Raw genomic sequence first — 23,249 nt, 5'->3', positions numbered from 1 at the left:
GCGTCAGAAAGTTGTATGACTTTCTTCGCAGCCATGGGGCCCGGTATGGACATCGCGAGGTATTGGTTCAGCGAGGAAAGTTCCTTGTCAACTTTCGCCCAGGTCGCTGCATTCCTAGCGCCTGAGTCCTCCAATGCCTTCGAAGGACGCTCTAATTTCGCGTCGAGTATCCCGATTAAAGCGGAACACTGGCAGTGGTCTTTCGGCATCTGCACTGGGGATTGGGTACCGTTTCGGGGGACTCTTCTCTTCGCTGCGGTATGCATTGCACCCTTGACGTAGAGGCAGCTGGCACAGACAAACGGGTCAGGAGAGTTGGCTAGTCGGCTTATCTGGTCGTCCTGTAAACCCGTGCATTTGAAATGCCACAAGGCCTTGCAGGCGTGGCATTGCATACCGCGTTTGACGTTGGACGGGCAGCCATTCCGCCCACATCTATTGTGGTCTACCAATGGCTGCGGAGGGCGATCGGTATGAATTGACGTCATGTTTCGGACTAGATGTAAAATAGGTGTGCGCAAAATATAAAGGGTTATCACTCAAATGTTTTGATAGAGTAATAAAATTCAACAATTACTCGTGTGTACTCTGTGAATAGATTGAGCAACGAAAAAAATTTTCACGAATTTGCACGAGGGAAAAACGAAACCGATTTCGAACTTACCGCGCGCGGGTTCGTGCGGCGCAACGGTCCCAGTTACAAAACCTTTGTGGGTGGAGTAAAGCGGTTTACGTATGTGCGTATGTGCTCACACCAAAAGCCATCCTAATCTACGTTCATATCTTCACAGCTCACCAAATTTCATTGCCCACTGAAGCAATTAGACCCCTAGCGGAAGTATGGTGGATCACTTTCCTAGCATTAATGAGACCCTGGGATGCCTAGATGGGCTCAAAAGTTTGGACTCGTACTTTGAACTCAATTGCCTGTCTCTTTTAATCCATCAGGGGCACGTCGTAGCTTTCGAAAAGTCAATAATGAGCGCCGTCATGGCGCACCAAGTTCAAAGTAGAATGCGCGCCAAAACTTTGGAAGTGGATTTTTTAAAACGAGCTGCAAAAAATAGACGTTGATTTGGGTGATTTTGTGCTTGCGCATATGCAACAAAGTGCATCATTTTGGGGTAAACTTTTATTCCACTCTCAAAGGCTTTCCAGATAAAAGTATTGTGATGCTAAAATGCTGCTACGGACACCCTATGGGGCCTACGTCGAATCGCTTACTGAATAGGCCAACTAAGTTGTCCGCTCACGATGTAAGAGATAAGTGTTCCTCTCTGAGCGTGTTAAACGCGTTGCCTGCCTTAAATCCGCTGATAATGAAATGCTTTCCGAAGTGCTTGACTTGTTTCCCCCAGCTGTAGCACAACCCCGAAGAGAACTAACACTTACCCACGTCCTTTTGGAGCAGGGTTTGGTCAATGGAGTTTTCACTGTCGACTCAGCTAGCTCAGGGCGGGGATATAATAAGATTTTTAAGCGCGGCGTAAACTTTATTAGACAAGAGATTTTCTCATTTTGGTTTGCAGGTGGGTGGAACAATGTTCCTCCGACGAGTGCTGGCGCTGCATCTAATATATCGTTCAGGGCAGTTTCAAGTGCACTTTTAGACGCCGTTTCACGTGAGTTCTGGAGCTGATAAGCTTACTGCTCTAAGCACTGCTCTAAAGAGCAGTGTTATACTTTTTTTTCGCTTTTGCATTTCAAGTGATCAGATACCACCGAACGACAAGAACAACCCCGACCAGGGAAGCCCGGGCGAAAAGCTCAACCCTGTGTCCCGATCTGTGAATCCGTGATCAACTGCCACCTGGAAAATTGTCGACAGCCCCCGTGCTTCAACTCTGCCCCGAGTAACCAATCAAATTACGGACTCTTGGGCCTAAGCTTCGCACACAAACTGGGTGTCCGCCGAGCGTGATGGTTGCGGTTTGCGGTGTCTCACCAAGTATGGTCGTTAGACAGCCGAATGTCTCCCTATTCGAAGGGTCCCAGAACTTGGATGTTGGTACTGTGGTAATTGACGAACGGTAAGTCTACCGGGTTGTGTTGAGCAGGTTCCAAACTCTCTACAGATGTAAATGCTAGATATCAGGTGGTTTATGATCAATAATTATCAACAGACCTACTAACTTATAACTTTACGGGGAGTATTGGTTAGGTTAGGATCCAGATGGTGACCTAATGGTTGTATTGTAGATACGTCACGGATGCCTTCTTAACAGGTGTCGAGTCGATGTTAATTACACTCATTGGGCGAACAGAGGCAACACGTGGCAGGGGGCTGCAGTACTACGCGAAAACACTTCAGGCAATCCCCTCTTGGGTGGATCCCTTCTGAAGACCCTAACAGGCGTTTGCTTTGACACTCAGGCTGCTTGTCACGTGAGGCTTGGACTTCTAAACCTTCAGAGGTAGTGTACAGAGCTGTCAAGAGCGGATTGTGTGAGTAGGTGTGTAGACCTCGCCCGTGTGACTGAACTGCCGTTGTCTGGGTACATGAAGTTCTGTTCAGAAAGGATGTTTGAAAAGTCGGGTGAACGAGTGCTTTTGCGCCACCTTTTTACTTAAACCGGTTTCACCAGTCTTCGCACTGTAGGGTGTTACCTAGGTATTTTTCAACGAGTGAGGTATAGGTTGGAGGTGGGGGTTTCCTGTCGGCAGCCTCGGCGTCAGACTCGAATGGTCATCCATACCACAATTCGTCAACACGCAACAGTCCGCTTTACAGCTGGAGGGTTCTGGAGAATATTGAAAGCCCTTTGCTCATCCAAAAACCCATGACGTAGGTGGGGTATCATGCCGCGGCAGGGTTCGACAGGATGTGCACATATTTAAGGGACGGGACTAAACGTTCATACGCTCAGTCTACTGCACTTTTTAGACGACATTAAACTCAAATAAAAGAAACGGGTTAAATTAATAATAATCGAAAAGCTTCCGTGATAAATATGGAGTTCGGTTCAATCGGTGGACATCGATTCGGCGAGGCAGTCGGCTGTATCAGCTGAGATATCGACCGGTGTCCTACAGCACCTCTGCTTACCTCCAATGAATAATGAAAGCCGGGATGTTACCGAGATTGACGTTTGGAATGCTACTCCTGTCCAAAGTAGTACACTCATGATCATGGTTGAACGGCTATGATGGGCTCCCAGCTGTGAGGTGTGGGTTTTGTCCCAGAGAATGGAAACAGATTTCGCGCGCTCTGGTCCTAACCAATCCCATCCCAAGATCTAGCGAAAAAAACTGATAAAAATAGCCCAGTTTCCGTGCCACATGAGGACTGGGATACTTTCCGGTTGCCCAAGCCCAAACAAGGGAAGTTCAGATGAAAAGGCCGGATGCAACCACGGACCTTCCGGTCAGTAAATTTGCTCCAACTAATGAGCCATCTCGCCCTCTTATCTAACAGAGACAGTTGTCAATCTTGTGTGTCAACTTTAAGCGCTTACCGCATGTAGTTCTCTTATCTTTGGGGTGAAAATGATTGATCGTGAAACCGCTCCACAAAGCAGGGGATAAGCACGATCAAGGTAATTTCAGATCGGGCACTGGAAAACTGATGGGGTGGCTGGCCAGGCGTGTACATCTGAGAGACGTGGCTTTCAGCAAGGCGGGCTATGCATCAACCATTTGATGGTAGCTAGGGGACTCTGGGTCGAAGACATAGACGCTGGTCATCTCAGTAACATGGTCTGTCGACTTGATAAAATCCAATACCGACGGTTCTACCGGATTAGCCTTCTGGCGGACTCCACGTCTCGCTGAAGGATTCTCTCTAAGGTACACAATCCAATCAGGGTCAAGGGATAACATTCAGGGGCTCCCTCAAGGATCAAGTCTGGGGCTTGAACTCTCCGAGGTCTGTGTGAACGATCTGCCGTAACACCCAGTCTTTTGTGGATCACTTGAAATTATGCATGTCGACGTCAGAAGGATACGCGGACCAAGTGTAGTACGTTCTGGACAGACCTCCTGATTGACCTCTCCACTAAATACTCCACTGTATTCCACGGGGAATACAGTTTTCTATCTGGCGGTTATCTCCGTTCGGGAAGTGCATTCTCTGAGAGTCTCTTGTATCCCTGGTCATTACTGTCTCAAAAAAACGATGGCAAATTCATGAGGGTTTAACGCTCGAGCAGGATGACGCACGCCGTTCCGTATTTTTGGCTTGAAATCTCGACTCCCTTCGTAGATCAGTTTCAGAGTACGGACAATGAGCTCAACAAATAAGGAAGCTTTCTATTGGAGCGAGTGAAGTGCCGTGAAACGAAGCGGGTTGTAGGTGTGAGTGCCTTTCCGTACGTTGGAGGTAGCGCTCTCCCTTACCTAGGGGCGACATGTAGTTGACCCAATCTAAATTGTTCGACTGTATCGCCCTTTGAGTTCCTAGTTGTCATGCTACCCAAAGGAAGCACAAGGTAAGAGATCCTTCAAAGTCACCCGAAATGCCCGGGTTGAGTTCGTCTTGTATCTAACTGTTTTCCCCTCCTCCAGTGTCAACAAGAAACAAGCGGGTGCGAAAGTTGCCAGGGGCTTCGCGCTATTTGAAGCGCACTTTTGACGTTGACTCAGGCTGTCTGGTCGGTGTTGAGTGAACATCCATCATCGTCGACTGTGCTTCTGTGACTTACCTGAACACTCGTCGGCCGTTGGTGAATCGATTGACTGATTGAGCGTTCGATCTGAAGCTCGCTTTCCTGGCCTAAAGAGTTGGCGGCTTCCCTACTGCGATTTTGCTTGGGTTTGAGTGCCTCAGTAGCTTTCGGGCGTCTTGGTACTTCTTCCTTCCTGGCAGTTCGAATCGCGGACCGTCTGGTTGATAAGTTCACGTCTTTATCACTGAGCTGTTTCGAGCTGTAACTTGACCCAATCTACATGTGGAGGGCAGTGCGTAGAAGCCTGGATGGGGGTTCGAAGGATTTTTTGTAAACACAGTCTCTGATGAGTCATTCAGATGTGGTCGACTGAGGCTGTATGCTTCCAGAAGACTGCGTTTGAATCCATTGAGTACGCCGTCATTGAGACTGGTCAATAAACAGAGATGCCTGCTGGACGGGGCTTTAAACCAAAAAAAACCGTTTAGCTGTAACACCCTTTCGGTGCCTAGCTGCCATGCCACCTGGGGGAAGCGCGAGGGCTGGGATCCTGCCAGGTTGCCCAAGCCTAGACAGGGGAAGTCGAGTGGCAGATGTCGGGTTCGAACCACAAACCTTCCAGTCGGTAAATTTGCGCTCTAACCACTTGGGCCATCTCGCTGTGCGTGCAATCAGAGACAAATTAAAAAAACCCATTGAGCAGATCTTTGTAGACCAACGGGCAGATAGGTGCCGCATTCTGCATGACAACTGAGTCCTCTGGAAACCCGGTGGTCCATATGGAATAGCTCCAGTATGGATGATGTAGTTCTCACTCTGTGCTTTTTATCATTAACTGTCTGACCAACCGACTCGAGCCATTTNGACTCGAGCCATTTTTGCCGCTGTTCCTAGTTTTAGCCGTCGCTAGTCCTTTTGTTATCATGGTCTCCAAGCTTCCACGACGTACTTGAGATGCGGTCTACCGTAACTTCTTGGGATCGCCGGGCAAGGTCGTTCTATTACAGAAACCAGAGGCTTGGTAAAGTATTATTGGTTCCTTGTTCCCAATTCTTGAAGTTCAGGCGCAGTTTTCAGAGGATCTTGCGTCATTCTGAAAGATGACACCCAAGTACCTCTGTGTAGCCCAGTGCGACAGATTGCTACCAAGAGTTCAGGAGATGAATAGTGTCGTCATGAAGAGGTTGGACATTACCGTGCTGTGACGGCTTGTACACATTCATAATCCATTGAGCTATACTGGCAAGTGCACGTTTGACACTCACAGAGCTTTTCCTACCAGTAGAGGTATGAACAACACAGTCTTGTGGTTCTCCAAGTTGAGGACCAGTCGGGACATATGTAATGAATTGAAAGTACAGGCCGCTCCGACGGTCTTAGGCCAACCGCGCACCTGTCACGAAGAGACTGCACCTTACCGTGGTGTGACGGTTTGCGCACCTCGGCGATCCATTGAGCTATACAGGGGTGTTGCTCACGAAGGAATGCCCCGGAACTTCGTGAGCATAATAAGCTCTTTGTATTCTCAGACTTCCGACGTGAGAGTATACGGCGAGCTCGCCAAAAGCTTCCGTACACAAAGCGGTGTCCGTCAGGGATGCCCACTCTCTCCATTCCTTTTCAACTTTGTGATCGATGAAATAATGAGACGAACGCTGGAGGGTCTCCAAAACCCCGGCGTTCAAATATCCTGTGACGAAAACCTTGTCGATCTGAAGTACGCAGACGACATCATCCTCATCTTCGAGGGAGAGAAGGTACAGGTGTTCTTGGATGAACTGACCAAAGTGATAACCTCCTTTGGTATGCATTTCGTACCCACAAAGTGTAAAGTCATGCTCGTGAACCGCAGTCACTGAACACGCCACTTACAATCCAGGGAAGGCTACTGGAAGTTGTGGAGCGTTTTACATATCTTGGAAGTTGTGTTAGCTCCGATTGTGGTGTAACAGGTGAGAATGCACGAATCTGCAAGGCCCGGGTCGCGTTTCCTAATTTGAGACTTATGGCATCAGCGTGGTTTGTCCCTGAATCTGAAGGGACGTGTGTATCAAGCTACAGTGTGGGCTGTTTTGTTGTATGGCTGTGAGACTTGGCCCATTCGAGCAGCGGAACTGAGACGTTTTCAGGTGTTCGACAATCGTTGTCTCAGAACCATAGCTGATGTAGGTTGGTGTCGGCGAATGTGTAATGGGGCAGTTAGAGAGCGCGTTTTCGGTTGTGTAACAGGTACTTCCACTGAAGAATGTGTCTAGCACCAGAAGCTGCATTGGTTGGGACATGTGTTACGTATGCCGAACCATCGTTTGCCGAAGAGAGTGCTGTTTTTCATGCCCAACTCAGAGTGGCGTAAACAGAGAGTTGGCCAACCCTTGATTTGGCAGAGGAGTATGAAGGAGATCACGAAACGCTTGGGTGCTGTCGGTGCTATTCGTCTTTCAGGATGAGGACCGCGTGATTCCCCCTGCTCCTGGTTGGAGGCACTACAAGATGTGGCTGCCAATCGATGTCAGTGGCGTTCTTGTTGTCAGTCTCTATCCAGATGCCTTAGTGAATGTCTGGAGGTGTAGGTACCTCGGAATGATTGTGGTAAACTAGCACTAAGTCTTCCCCGTCCACCTTCATTCTTTTCTTTACAATAAGGCTTTCAAATAAATCATGGTTGTATGGCAGTGAAGCATTGGTGTTGAACACTGATGTTATGCTGTCGATGACGATGAAGAAGTTTGAAATCATACCCTAGGCTGAGCAAAAAGCACTCGAAAAAGTGCTGCGGACCTGGATAATAGCCACGACTTCAGTCTTGACAGCCGCCCTTTTGGGCACGAGTAGCAACGCTTTTGAACCCGCGTACGATAGCATGTTACTGTTCAGCTGTAGTACCTAGTGCTTAGCTGCCACGCCACCTGAAGGAGACATGAGGGCTGTTAGGTCGCCCATGCCTAGACAGGAACAGTCGAGATGCGGGGGTTGGGTTCGAACCACGGACTTTCCGGTCATCAAGTTCGCACTTTGACCACTGTGCTATCTCGAGCTTGGTAGCATATTAGGCTTATCACGATTATCTGCTCTGTGGCGCTGCAGCTGCTGATCAACACTAATCAGGCTCGCATATGCCCTCTCAACGCTGTAAGCTGAGAACATTGACTCGGTACATTCTAAATGAGAACAAAGGCATGGCCCCTCTCCATTTACAGTTGCATACGCTGAGGCAAACCACCAGCCTGAGCGAATGCTCGTCCAAGTGTGATTTGCATATGAGGGCTAAATCATCGGCCGAAATAAGGTCCGTTTTTCCTTCCATCACGTCTAATATGGCGTTGTATTTTAAGTAAATTAGTAAGTACCACATCCGTTACTTTTTTACTCATATCCATCAAGGTGGATATAAAGTCGAGGGCTTGTGCCGCCCAGAAGAGTGCGCGTTGAAGAATAGCGCGATATTAGCCCGTCGGGAGGATGCGCACTGTTTGGAGACTACTGTATCTACACTACTGCTCTATTACTTACAATATTCGTACGAGAATGGTGGTTGAGTTGCGTTTGAGAGTATGGTCCAATGGTAGATCTGATTCCAATTAATCTATCGTTCCTGTGCACCTTAGCCAGTTATGATAGAAGATGTGAAAGCGTCAACGATTTTATTAGTTTGTGGTATCATTTACTAGCATGGATGGATTACTTCGAGACATCCCAGTTACAGGAAGGAAAGGTTGAGTTTCAAAACCCACCACAGAGGTCCTTTGGCGGAGGGTGGGGACAAGCTGATCATTACCGGACCATTCTAGTGTATAAAGAGGCCCATACGCCACTACTCTCCATACGTTGTGAGACATTCCACTTCAGTCTGTTTGCATTTATTTTAGATGGTTGGAATCCGCATCTACATGCTTTGGCTGTGAATTTCCACGCATTGTTTCCGCAGAAAATGCCTTACACAGCGCTCTCTTTTTCGGCTTTTTGAGCAAGGAACTGAGTTCTAGCCAGCGTAGCCCACAGGATTGATAGAGCCATGAAGTTCGACCACAACAAGGAGACAGCTTTGAGTCGGGTGAATCAAATACTTTGGAGAGCACCGACGTAAGATCAGGGTCAAGGACTTTTGATGGCTGGCCAGGAAATGCTAGGATAGTTGTTGCGTCGTTTATATACAGACTTCCCGCTTGATACATGCTGTTTTCTGATGTCAATTCTACTAAGCTGGCATCTCGCCCGATTACAGGCTCCTCCGTATTAATCTGTGCGCTCTATCACATGTTCATAAGTTAGATGTAGATTAGGTGGCTGTTGATCTGTTCGCCAAACTTGACAGTTTACTTGCAAACGCTTCGTCACCAACCGTGGGAACACCGTCAGTGGGCTGTTGGGTTGGCATTTCCCCGTCTGCTTACGTTTTTATAGTTTCTAAATAGTGTTCATATCTCTTGATGTGTTTGGTTGATTGAGGGGCAACTTTATCGTCATTTCATTAATCTCTTTAATCCCATGCTCCCTATTGGTTCGTCAAACTACTCATGGTCGATTTGATCGTTGTTTTGGTTAGCGTGTCTCAATTTGTGTCTTCGGTTGGCTTTTGCGTTCGTTTAACTGACTGCGCTTTCTGGTCTTCTTTGTAGCGACTGATCTCCGCGTTTGATCCGTTAATCAGGTGCCTTTTTGTTCATTTCTGTTGGAAACGTATTCCAGTCATTGATTTATCCTCCCAGCTGGAGCCTCCGGCTTCCTGACTTCTTGTGCAGTTTGGAGTTTTGTAGGTTTTAGGTTGGTTTGGTTGGGTTATTCTTAGTGTCCGTGTCTTCCATGGGGAGCACCATGTCTCCGTAAATCCGTTTTCTTTCATTGTTTTTGCCTGAATTCGAACGTCGTTGCAGTCCAACTCGTGTCCCTCTTGGTCTTCATGTACGGGGACGAGTGAAAATTGATCGTCTTATGACAGCGAGTTTGCGGACCTTCGCAAGTACACCGAGCATGTGAGCATCATCGATGCATCTGAGCATGCTCATTCAGACCAGATTGGTAACTGCTCTATATAAGTTACGACAGTGATCATACTCGTGCACGTTCCCAAGGGGTTAGCATTTATAATAGTACAACAGTAAAGTTACAAGACGCCAACATGGGAAAACATGTAATTCATCGACGGTGAGAGAGTTCTCGCCTTCAATATAAGTTTTCCAATCCAGATGGTTGCTTTCGGGATCCATCGGGGCTCTGGAAACAACAGCCATTAATGAACTGCAGTCTTCGAAAACTCGGAATCAGGGGACCATCGGGTTTACGTAGTAGTGACATATGTGGGGCGAGATGGTCCAAGCGGTTAGAGCGCGAATTTACTGACCGGAAGGTTCGTGGTTTGAACCCGACCTCTGACTCGACTTCCCCTGTCTAGGCTTGGGCAACCTGCCAGTATCCCAGCCCTCGTGCTTCCTTCTGGTGGCATGGCAGCTAGGCACCGAAAGGGTGCTACAGCTGAACGACAATCAATCAATCACAATCAGTAGTGACATATAGCTTCAACAAGGTGAGCTTTGTTGTCAGCCTTCTGGCATGTGATTACACCGCCATCAGCTCCCACTTCAGGACGATCATTTTGGAAAGAGAGCAGCTCCGGAACATACATTCCCGAGTCTCAGATACCCGGAGAAGGCCTAGTCTCACTAACAGCTCTCAGATTGGGGCGATGCTACTCAACAAGTAAGCGAATACCATCTTGAGAGTCCTCAAATTAGCGGATATCGCACTCCTTGACCTTAATATCTGACTGATATGGCACTAGGCTCTCACTGAGTTATCGAGTTTTTGATCAATACATAAATCTAAAACGCGAACCATCAGCTCGGTTCGCTGGTTGCTTTAAATCTGTCCGTTCTGTTCATCTTCCTGTCGTATTCCGTCTCATTCACACATGGCTCAAATGGCTCAAACTTGCCTCATCACAAACTGCCCGTGGCGCAGCGTTTTCTGCTCAGGGTTCAGTTTGATAAGTCCAGGTAGGGATGTCCGTTTTTGGTGAGGTAAAGGGTGCTCAGCTGAACGACAATCAATCAATCACAATCAGTAGTGACATATAGCTTCAACAAGGTGAGCTTTGTTGTCAGCCTTCTGGCATGTGATTACACCGCCATCAGCTCCCACTTCAGGACGATCATTTTGGAAAGAGAGCAGCTCCGGAACATACATTCCCGAGTCTCAGATACCCGGAGAAGGCCTAGTCTCACTAACAGCTCTCAGATTGGGGCGATGCTACTCAACAAGTAAGCGAATACCATCTTGAGAGTCCTCAAATTAGCGGATATCGCACTCCTTGACCTTAATATCTGACTGATATGGCACTAGGCTCTCACTGAGTTATCGAGTTTTTGATCAGTACATAAATCTAAAACGCGAACCATCAGCTCGGTTCGCTGGTTGCTTTAAATCTGTCCGTTCTGTTCATCTTCCTGTCGTATTCCGTCTCATTCACACATGGCTCAAATGGCTCAAACTTGCCTCATCACAAACTGCCCGTGGCGCAGCGTTTTCTGCTCAGGGTTCAGTTTGATAAGTCCAGGTAGGGATGTCCGTTTTTGGTGAGGTTTCTTGGACTAGATCGGAGTTGCAAAGGTTTATTGGATAGGTATTTAATTACCTATTGTTTGAGTTAGGGTCAAATTGTAGAAAAAAGGTTCACAACAGTTTCCCCTTATTGATTTACAGGTCTTTGTGAGACCGTTTTACTATTTTCGCGTTTTCTACAATTTTGTTTTGCGCTTTTTATAGATGCTTTACATGGGAAGGTCAGTCACGCCAGTTCAGCGTACCATACCAACAGATTACTCTTCACGCGATTTCGAAAGATCCTGTCATGGCTGCTGGAGACCAACCGGCACCTGAAAACACGTTTCCTCATCCGCACCTGCTTGTCATGATCGATGGAGACCGACCATACAGCCCTCCACACCCGAATGGGCAAATTGCTGGCGAACCGATGGCGATTGATGGGGCTGAACACTCTGACACAGACGGCTCTAACGAGAGTCAGGAAGATGCCACTTCCCAGGGTCGTGCTTCGGACTGTCCGGGAGAGACTACAATTCTCCGTTTCGTGCCCCAGGATCCAAATGCATTGGATACGATGTATGCGGCTCTTGCGGAATGCCAAGCACTTAATCCGGATTCGACGGACAACTCATCAACATCTGATGTGGAAGACGATGGGGACGATTTTTGCTGTGAGCGACTTCTTTTTCTGATATCATGCTTTCTTGTCAATCTTAACACAGACATGACCAGCTCACTTCCTCATAAAAAAAGCGTCCAGCTGTAGCACTCTTCCGGTGCCTAACTGCCATATCACCCGAAGGAAGCATGAGGGCTGGGATACTGCCAGGTTGCCCAAGCCTAGACAGGGAAGTTAAGAGGCGGAGGAGGGATTCGTACCTCGTAAATCCGTACCTCAGTAAATTCGCGCTCTTACCACTTGGACCATCTCATAAATTAGCCACAATTGCTGTGTCGCTTTTAGCTTGTTTTTGAATAATATGAGCAGGTTGCGTGGGATATCGAAAAGGCTCGAAGAAGGAGCTTCAGGGATGTAGCTATTCGCCTCGTGCTTTTTCTAGCCAACCCACTTGTGAATGGATCAACTCTATCTCCGCCTGATACGTAGTTCAAAGTGTCGACTTTGTTCAACATGATTCTTCCGCCCATCATGGGTGTACCATTGCGTAGAAAGTTTCGCAAAACTATTGGTGGCGTTTTGTCCAACAAAATATTTGACCTTTGACTGAGGCCGCCACCTGGTACAAACATAGTCCGACTCACACAGCATCGCCTGCCTATTCCAGGTCAGTTATCCATGGACCTTTCGTAATTTGCACATGTGCTGTAGCCCCGTGAAAGCATAGTTAAGTGGGGCTGGGAAGTAGGGAGTGTTCCTGTCGTGCTCTTGTGAAAAGATCAAAGTCGTCACCGCACATTCGGGGACTGCTAGGTGAAGGTCTGAGGAAACTGTTGAAAGGGGATATTGAATAGGTCTCCTTTTGCATCACGAAGGTTGAACTCGGGTGTTTGATGTTTGTCTGGCGTTCTAAATGGTGGGTGAAAGTCTTCCAGTATTTGCTGCCATTTTCGTCCAGCATTGTTTTTGATAACTTGTGGAACATCGGTGGATTGGCTAATGGATCTTTTGCGAGTACATAGTGACTCATTTTGTGACCAGAAATCCGGTATTTCTGAACATGGAAATTGCTTGTTAGGCGAATTTTTCCAGTGTGAGCTACCGTTTCGCGGCCTAGTCCCGGAAGAGCGTGTCATCTTAGCTTACTTGAACGACCTTTGCGCGAGTTTCGGTCACGTTTACCGGTTGTTGTTTACGTTCTCCGGTATTTTAACGTCCTCAGCAGAGGACGCCCAGCATGATTGGACGAGAATGTACTTTGGTTACCGGTCACTACAGTGTTTAAATACCAAGTAACAAGATTCATTCACGGGTTCTGAAAGCAGGTCTTGGAGACGCCTATCCTACTGAGGGCTGCGGACCCACCATATGCTTGCCGTTCTCGAGACTTTCACTGGATTCGTCAATGCCATGGCCAATCGAGCGTGCAAGGTACCGGCCAACAATAGGATATCACGCTTGAAACTACAGTCGATAGCAGCCTCTAGTTACCATTTTGGCCGTATAATCGCCAAACAGAGCTATTCCTTAGGGGCGTCGTTTGAGGTGACTGACGGCGTTTCTCGATGATGTGAGAGCCTGAGAGATGAGGACATTGCTGCTGGCACTTTGGTTCAGGGCAAGTGTGACTAGAATTACTCACTTGTCCCCTGTAGTAAAGCAAGCTGGAGTTCTTTTCAGGGGAGGGGGCTTCAAACGTTTGGTCTAGCGGTCAGGTGGCTGAACCTCGGAAAGGCTTGCGGTAGTCGTATGGGTATGTCATGGCAACATCAAGCAGGTTTGTAACATCTCAGCAACTGGTAAGAGCCGCTTTATGTCATTTAGCAAGCTAGCTTGAGAATAGGACACCCCAACCGGTCGAACCGCGTAGGTCGCTTGCCAGGGATAGCATAGTATCGGAAGACCATTGAAAGTGGTATATGTTCATGTGCGTTGATATTCGCCGAAATCCGGTCCTAATCATCACTCAAACTATGTCCGAGTGCTTGCCCCTCTCTCCGGAAGTTTACGCAGTGTCCATCAGTGAGCCGCATTAATTAATCAATTGGACGGATGTGTCGCGAAATCGGAGACACGCCCTGATTAAACAGTATATAGTAAGCTACTCGTAACCGTGCTCGAGTGGCTCGACGCTTCTCGTCTCATCACAAAGGTTCCAGATTGACCTTGTGGGAAATTCCGTGATAACTTGATAAATGCGGCTGTACGGATTGCCCTTTGTCTCCTCTAAAGGCTATCTCAAGCTACCGTACCTTCTATATATAACACGCAACCACACGCAGGAGGAGCTTGCAGATACCGGTCAAATTAGACTGTTACCTTTGCCCCGGGATTCTCGTTCTCGCCAATTCATGTTCCCGTTCCTGTTGCTCGGTTTAGTTAACTTCCTTAGATTTTGTATTTGGGTTATGGAACCGAACACCGGCTTTCACGCCTTTACTTCAGCCAGATCATCGCTACGAGCTGGTTGTGAATGGGAATACTTCAGTCAGCTCATCGCTACGAGCTGGTTGTGAATGGGAATTTGTTAGTAGAGCGTTGTACTGAGTGCGAAAGAATGTCTGCTTGTTTCCCAAGTGACCCATTAGGATCACACTGAGGTGATTGTTCCCTTATGATACCCACTGGTGGCTCACATAAATATTTTTATGCGATATCAATCGTATCCCGACATGGCACTCCGGTTTGTGAACTAGGATGCAGCAAGGAACATGTGAAATTGGATCTTACGGACTGATGTACAAGGGCAAGTATCTCACATTGTGTGATTTGCCGTTAGCCAATGTACTGGCATGCAGTTGGAGCGATGTAACGGCATGCTAAATTGGTTGGTTGGCGGCTATTGAGTACAGTCTCACTGCATCATCATTCTCATCATTAGCTACGCCAACACGATCCTACAATGTCATGTGGATCGGTGTTGACAGTGTGCGACAAGTTCGCAAACTCCCCAAACAAAGGACCAGCACTGCAACTGGATCCACCATCGTTCAGCTGTAACACCCTTCCGATGCCTAGCTGCCATGCTACCCGAAGCAAGCACGAGGGCTGGGATACTGCCAGGTTGCCCAAGCCTAGACAGGGGAAGTCGAGAGGCAGAGGTCGGATTCGAACCACAGACCTTCCGGTCAGTAAATTCGCGCTCTAACCACTTGAGCCATCTCGCCCCCAGTGAAATTGGTCTTACGGACTGATGTACAAGGGCAAGTATCTCACATTGTGTGATTTGCCGTTAGCCAATGTACTGGCATGCAGTTGGAGCGATGTAACGGCATGCTAAATTGGTTGGTTGGCGGCTATTGAGTACAGTCTCACTGCATCATCATTCTCATCATTAGCTACGCCAACACGATCCTACAATGTCATGTGGATCGGTGTTGACAGTGTGCGACAAGTTCGCAAACTCCCCAAACAAAGGACCAGCACTGCAACTGGATCCACCATCGTTCAGCTGTAACACCCTTCCGATGCCTAGCTGCCATGCTACCCGAAGCAAGCACGAGGGCTGGGATACTGCCAGGTTGCCCAAGCCTAGACAGGGGAAGTCGAGAGGCAGAGGTCGGATTCGAACCACAGACCTTCCGGTCAGTAAATTCGCGCTCTAACCACTTGAGCCATCTCGCCCCCACTGGATCCACCAACGTTTTTCTCAGTTGCGAAGTTCGTCAAACTCTCCGCATTGGAAATGTGCACATACAACCCTATTGAACTGAGACCTTACCACGAATTTGAACTCAGCTCCCATTCTTTGATGTTTGTGAAGGTGTGGTATCTTTCTCCTTTGATACGCAAGTAATTTTCTCAAGGAAGTTACGGTTTATAAACGACCGTTGATCATCGAGAAGAGTGAATATGCAGAGCGAACAGACTTTTTTGCGCCATTCTTTTTTGAACCTTCACATCAGTGATACATAAACCAAAGGAAAATGGAATCTAGAGATAGGACCACGAACGCCAGCCAACCAGTGTTTCACGTGATCAGAATGGTCACATGGTGAATTCGACGGACATTACGCGACGTGCCAGCGATGAACAGCCAAACGACCCCTGACGCAAGTGGTCCTGGCTAAATTAAAAGTTATTTGCGATAAACTTTTTTTTAAAAAAAATTTACACAAAGCTACTTTTGTTTGAACAATTCTGGGTCTCCTTGGATGTATAATGAATAATAACGGTTCTGCTGTAGCACCCTGTCGGTTCCTAGCTGCAATGCCATCCGAGGGAAGCACGAGAGCCGAGGTGCTACCAGGTTGACCAAGCCTAGACAGGAGTAGTGGATATGTAGAGGTCGGGTTTAAACCACGGACCTTCTGGTTAGTAAGTTGCGCCTTAATCACCGAACCATCTCGAGCTCCTTGGGCTGAATGAAACGTTTTGAACTGGAGGGTTACGCCGCACAAGTTTTAGGGTTTCGGCATCTCATCAAAATACGGGCTTTTGGAAAAATCTTTGTCAGTACAATCGGCTAAATGTGTTCACCCGATAAACAGTTATCCCAACCGATCGGTCGGTGCATTCCCCTTCGGTGATCCATATTTTAGTTTTTTCACGTCCTCTTTTCCTCGAATCTTTATAATCATCGAATTCTGATGACTGATTGACGCTTATTTTTTTCGAACCTCTGTGCTGATCTCCTCACGCGAAGTATATGCCATGGTGCCGAACACCGCTCACGAAGTACCCGATGATAACATATAAATCAGCAGCGTTTCCGAGTAACAGATGGTCCTTATACTCAGTGCGAGGAGAACTCGAAACTGCGTAGCAACGCGACCCACGCTGTGACTCAATTTTGGAGACCCATGAGGCCGAATACTATGTTTCTGTAGCCACAATGATTTTGACTAGAAATGTGTGCTTACGTCACCCTTCATGATAGCATGAGGCCAGTTCAACACCTAGCATAATGCTCTACGGCCTGCTATACGTTTCATTGACGTGCATATTCAGAGATTAGAGCAAACCTTTTCGCTTTTTATTTGAGAATGAAGCTCGGGCACAAAAGCGTACTTCCCTGACTTCACTTGCGTACCCTCTGTGATCATCGCATCGAGATGAGCAAAATTGTACTACTGCCCACTTATGAGTAGATTAAAAAATCACCCCTCTATCGTCAAAGCAACAAGAGTCAAGACCAAGATAGCTTCAGAGCGGTAGTGAATTTAAACGGTAGGCCTCATCTCCGTCAGTCTAAAACCTGCGTCAGTCCACCGTAAATTCACTTCATGCACTCCAGTTTCCGCGAAAATTACACCATATTCTCAATTCCCAATTTCAGATTTGTCCAAGGACAAAAGTGATTTTCACAAGAACGAATTTCACTGTTACTTTCTGGATGCTGTGCATCCGTTTTCTCAGGTAGTTTGGAACAAAACTATACTACTTGCACTGCAGGGCGAGATTAGTTTGTACGGTTCCAGAAGATGGTCGCACTTGGAGCATGATACTATTGGAGTGACAGAATCAAGGCAGTCTAGATGTTCTCGTGGTGTCAAGATGTCATTTGGGACCGAAATCGCTTACGCCTTGTTATGGATCTAAGGCATGAAGTCGTGAAGAGCAGAGCGATGCGGCAAGCGGGAAGTAATCCATTTCAGTCTTGCGAAACCTGGCGTTGCTATTCGGCATCTCTAATGCGCCTACGTAGCTTACCAACAGGAAATACATAAGGTGTCTTTAGGTTAATTTATTCAAGGTCACTGGGCCTCCATAGCCGCGAGGAGAGTCCCTTTATCACGAACGATATGGTTTTCTCCATATATCGTCAGGTTTATTGAAAATCGAGCAAGTTTTTGATGTCATAATCTGTGGGCACTGCATCTGGAATAGGTAGGCTGTTGAACATGGGCATACGGGTGTTTGTTAGAGCTCTCCTTCCTGTCGTAGTTGCATAAAAAAATAATCTTTCAGCTGTAGCACCCTTCCAATGCCTAACTGCCATGCCACCCACCCGAAGCGCGAGGGCTGGGATACTGCCAGTTTGCCCAAGCCTGGACAGGGGAAGTCGGGAGGCAGAGGTCGGGTTCGAATCACGGACCTTCCGGTCAGTAAATTCGCCCTCTAACCACTTGGGCCATCTCGCCCCACTTGCATACTACTTCTGTGCCCATAAATTGCTGTCATCCCGCTTTCTATGTCTATTCAAATGCTCACAAGTTATTGCCAACACTCTTGCAGTTTAACCATTCTTTTTGTTTCCCTTCAATTTAGTCCTTCCGGACATTGACAGTTTGGACTCAGATCAGTACGCGGATGACTAACGTGCATTTATGTACATTTTTATCTACACAAATATATGAAGAAACCGATTCTATATACCCTCATTCTTGCTACTTTCATTGGTCTTCAATCGATAATGGGTGTAGGTGTTTGCTGGTTATATATTTCTCATTCCTTTTGGTAGCTTATAAAGGGTATTTATCTGTTTGCTAGAGCGTTATTTTACTTCCGGAGAACCAAATTTCGAAGTACCACTACCTTTCAAAGCATGAGCCATTAGGCTGGATGTAATGCATTACTCATAGGGTTGCTGGAAATTCTCCAGCTGACGAGCGGTTTCACCTTTCTTTGGGCTCATCAGATAGGCACAGTCCCCGGGTTCCCGTCAATTTGATGTTCTACTTGAGCCCGAATTCCATTAAACTAGCGAAACACTCATTTTCAAATTAATTTGGCTCTGCAGGAGATTCATCTGGAACAAGGGATTCAGATGGGTTCCGGGTGAGTCTCCCGCAAAACCAAATTGGTTTGCAAACGAGTGTATTTCGCTACTGTCAAGCTCATTGATTTTCTTGAGCAGGTCGCTGCGCGGTGCTAGCATTCCTTGGATTTTTCAGGGAGCCCCACTCTGCGAAAGCTGTTCGTGGATTGTCAAAATGGCCCTGGGGCTACGGTGTTCTTTTGATTCCATCCTTGGCTTTCTTATCTATGTAGGTGTAGATAAACCAATATTATGCTGACTATCGTCCTTTATTATTTTATTTACCATGGCAAGACTAGTTCAACTTTGTGCCACTTCAGACCTGCCAGTCCGCAGTGGAAGTCAGCCGGCCGTCCCTACGTAAGGGCACTAAAACTAATGCCTAGTGAAGTGAGTCTACGCGAGTGAGTCTGGCAACCCGAATGATTGGTGATAGTCACGTGACGGTCCCCATTTCGCATGACACCTTACCCTTCGCGATCATTTCAGCATTTCCGAATTTAGCTCTACGCAAAAACGATACAAAATAACTTCGGTGAGGTAGTTTGCCGTGAATATATCGTTATTATTGTTGTTACTATTAGTACTATTAATAGTTTGTCGTAAAAAATGCCAATTCCACAAATCGGTCTTCACTGTGTTCCTAGCCAATGAATGTGTTTCTATATCAATGGGTACTACTCGCGCTTTCCTATCTTTGGTCGATTTATTGAACAGAGACCAATTACCGCGGACAATTTGAAGGATTTCACAAACAAATCCTGATTTTAACACGTTCGAACCAATAACTTGGTTGAACAACTTATCATCGTCAACTTTCTTTACCCTAACGTCCGCTTAGCTTGGGATTTTTGGCTTAACATCCTGCATACAGGAACTCACGCACTACTTTGTTAGACTTGGTCTAGCTAAGCTAAGGAAGGACGCATTTCATGCCCCTAGTGACCTAGACTTACTTGGTCGTTAATTGAGATTTCGTTCTTTGAGTGAAGTCAATCTGTGTCACGAAGCACTGTATAGCCGCTTAGCCCTTAGGATCAGGAGCGATGCACATCTCACTAAAATCCAGGAGACTTCGATTCCGCGACCTACTGACTAGTAGCTTGAACACCTAGCCGTTGTGTCACGACCGGCTGATTACCATGGATTCGCTTCACTTGCAGGTCGAAATTTCGCTGTGAAATCCCAAAATCTCGTACTACCAACTATTGATTGTTTCCAACAATCCGTTGGACCACGTGGAGTGACGCTCAAAACCCCAAAAGGAGGTTTATCAATAAACGCGGCACTATAAATACAATAATAAAATGATAAAACTGTGCAGACCTGCGATCGTGGGAATACGCCGGCTTCTATGCACCGAACGGGGTCCCAAAGTTCACGGCAACTCAAGGCGAGGAGGCCACAAAACGGAGAAACCCACATGTTAGTCTAAACGATGACAAGGTCAAAGGGCGGTTTACGTCCAGTTAAAATAAGAAGGACAGTGTAGGTACAAAAACGGAAACAATAAGGAATGACATTGTACACCGCGGCACTAAAATACAATAATAAAATGATAAAACTGTGCAGACCTGCGATCGTGGGAATACGCCGGCTTCTATGCACCGAACGGGGTCCCAAAGTTCACGGCAACTCAAGGCAAGGAGGCCACAAAATGGAGAAACCCACATGTTAGTCTAAACGATGACAAGGTCAAAGGGCGGTTTACGTCCAGTTAAAATAAGAAGGACAGTGTAGGTACAAAAACGGAAACAATAAGGAATGACATTGTACACAAGAAGAACAGGGAAGAATCAATACCAACTCATTTGATCCTTTCTACATGACAAAAATCTCATTTAGAACTGAAGGTGGTTCGGTAGAGAATAGCAAAAGGTTGAAGTTGTGACGAGGGCGTCTGAACAACCCTCTGCTTGACAGTCTCCTAATTTCTAAACAGGAAAGTACGGATGTTTGGTTGCCCGACATTGCGAAAGAGAGGGTGTAGTGAGGATTCGGAACGATTCTTTAAGTTTATGCAGAAACAGTTGTGAACAAGCTAAACACCAGTCCTGCATAGCCTAACATACAGTGCGGGTTACGGTACATACATCGCTGCGAGCCGATCTGGATTATGATGTGAACCGGTGAACACCGATAGGTACCAACATATCCGAGCTGTTTTATGCCGACCAATCTTTTCCCAGAGTAGTGACATTTTAAAGTAGAACGATGCAAATACACTACTAAGAAGTAAAACAATCCCTGCGCATAATGAATACGCTATCGACACCCTCGGTTTGGTTCTGATATCGGAAATTCCGAAAAAAAACTCCTACGGCGTGAATAATATCAATTGATTTTTGGCCCAACGCAAAGAACGCTTACAAGGACAGTAAGAGGTTGAAAAGGGGATCGAAATGGTGCCTTCTAACGCTACGTAGACTTGCAAGGACAATTTACATTTCTGAGCGTAGCTTTCAGTAAGAAGAAGACGATTTTTTGTTAAGTAGTCAGGTTTCTGCTTGATAAATCACCAGGCTTCACGGAGCTAAACGATGGAACTTGGAGTCTGACGAACTGTTTATGAGAAACTTGTTCCTGTATTCGGAGAAACCTAGCCGCACTTAGCGCAGAGGGAATCTGTTACGTGATCCTTTCACTAACAGCTGTTGACTGCAAGACCATGTATCCGCCCTACCAGCTGAGTGAAGGACGGTCCGCGGCTACTTCCCTGCACTGACGCATACAAGGTCCCTATAAGGATGAAAAACCTCCAGTGTCCAGCTTCTTCAGGCCTGATTTATGTTTCCGCTCGACAATTGCTTTCTTTGGGATAGGCAACAAGAATTACTATCCATAAATAAGGAAACTGATAGATAGATTTTCATATTTAAAGCACAAATTCTTCACAGGCCTTCCTCTTTTGCCGAGCCGAATGCTGAAATGCCAATAAATGGATGGCACTGATGTCGGCAGAACTGAATCGCTGCATTGTCTGGCGGACCAACTTTTCTCCCGAAAAACCAATCTCAGTAAGGCTGTGATCCACAACGTGGTATATTCTCTTCACAAACTGCACCGAATAAATGAGGGATGCTTGGAGGTTGCCCATGCAATGTATTCTAGGCAGCAGTTTGGTACCGATGGCCAGCCTTGTCATAAAAACACAACTACGGAATTCCTTAACTGTGTGTAACCTCAGAGAATTGTCTAACTGTGGATTTCGCCCAAGAAGCAGGTGAAAACCTGATTTTGTAAACTATTTTGGGGTTGCACGTGCATTTTAGATTCATCAAGGATCATGGATAGGATGTTTCGTCAATGCTGAGTCGGAGAGGATTCAGGGACGTGTGAGTACGGGCGCACTGGAGAATCGAACTGTTTCGTCTCACGTCGTGAAAATATGCATGATGAGGGTCAATCAGGTCAACCTGTGTTGCTCCCTAGTTGACGGAAGTAGGATAAAAATTTCAAGAATGGAGTTTGGATCAGACACACAACGCACGTCTGTGAAATTCGACAGCTACGGGCTCTCCGGCGGCCAGATTTCCAATCCTGGATCTCCATTATAGTCCGTGACCGGCCCCCAGAAAGCAAAAACTGCTGTACTGTGTTCTCCGTGTTAGCTCCGAACTGTTATCAGCCCTCAAATGCTCAAGCATTCTTGTCGTCCGATAAATGTAGCTTACCCCACACGAGCAAACAAACTGGTGTACACATAGAGGTGACTTCGTAGTTTTGTCTGACCGTTGGATAGCTGCTAAACATTACACGGGGGTGTAGAACGCTGAATGAACGAGTCACATTTGTGAAGCGGTCGTAGGTGCGCTGGTTTTCTTCGGTAAACCCTAGCCAGACGACTTTGGCATAGATAACCTCAAGTTGGCTCTAAAAACTTACGAGTGCATTAAAGAAAGAGGCCAATTCCTTTTGGAAATCTGTCCCCTGTATTTATTTTCTCATATGTATATGGTAGTCTTCGATGAGCAGATTCGTGGTTCTTCGATGAGGTTCCAAAGTATGGTTTGGAGGGATTTGCTTTTCAGAAAAACTGAAGTGCAACCATGGATCCGCAAGGAGGACTCGAGAATGGGGATCAACGGAGGATAGCTTATCTTAGGGAGAACCACATATCCAATGGTGGCCGAAAAAAGGGGTGCTCAAATGGACTTCTCAAGATGGTGGCTCGTCTTCTTTTGGAATCCTGCTGGGACGGGATTAGTGTACGAAGGATGAACAAGGATTGTCGTTCTATGCTGGTAATTCCGGAAGCTGAGATTTCCGCTTTTATGGATGTCTGCCTTTGAAAAACTTTTCCAAGAGCTACACCTGACAAACATTAGGTTGGTGAGATGATAAAAATCCAAAAAAGCTCAAAAACCCAACACAAAACAAATCGTGAACAGCGTTTTTGTCCCTTGTGTGAAAATCCAGTCACTTGTCTCCGATTATTTTGTACAGAGAAACAGATTGGAAGGTGTGTTCGAAGTAACTTCATCGCTTGTTATAAAAACCCAGACTCTCCTATTTCGCCTATTTTAATTAGGAAATTTCGAAAGGCGAATTACGCAACGCTACCTTGAAAGACATCTGGGTGTTTCTGAGACGAGAAACAGGAAAACTATAGAGAATGGCTGTTTTTAAGTGCCTTACGTTCTGCACGAACGTCTCCTTACCCTAAAAGATGAGTGAATAGTATTTATAATGTGTGTTCTACTAGTTCCATTGTAACAAAATGCGAGCAGGAGTGATGGATATCTGATGAACCTCTCAGATGGATTAAAGTATTTTAGATGTCTGA

General features: G+C 46.6%; 1 protein-coding gene across 1 annotated transcript; it reads left to right on the top strand.

Annotated features, from left to right (window-relative positions):
* Positions 1–1,909: 1,909 nt before the first annotated feature.
* On the top strand, positions 1,910–18,072 carry T265_12668 (hypothetical protein; the record flags this gene model as incomplete). The annotated part of the gene is made up of 3 exons (XM_009164850.1): positions 1,910–2,030; positions 11,364–11,815; positions 17,974–18,072. The coding sequence occupies 3 exons, from the start codon at positions 1,921–1,923 to the stop codon at positions 18,021–18,023; spliced, it is 612 nt and encodes a 203-aa protein (XP_009163114.1).
* Between the last annotated feature and the right edge of the window lie 5,177 nt (positions 18,073–23,249).

This window comes from Opisthorchis viverrini, assembly GCF_000715545.1.
Source record: "Opisthorchis viverrini unplaced genomic scaffold opera_v5_9, whole genome shotgun sequence".
Taxonomy (NCBI): domain Eukaryota; kingdom Metazoa; phylum Platyhelminthes; class Trematoda; order Opisthorchiida; family Opisthorchiidae; genus Opisthorchis; species Opisthorchis viverrini.
The sequence above is the reverse complement of the archived record's forward strand: the minus strand, read 5'-3'. Positions and strand labels throughout refer to the sequence as shown.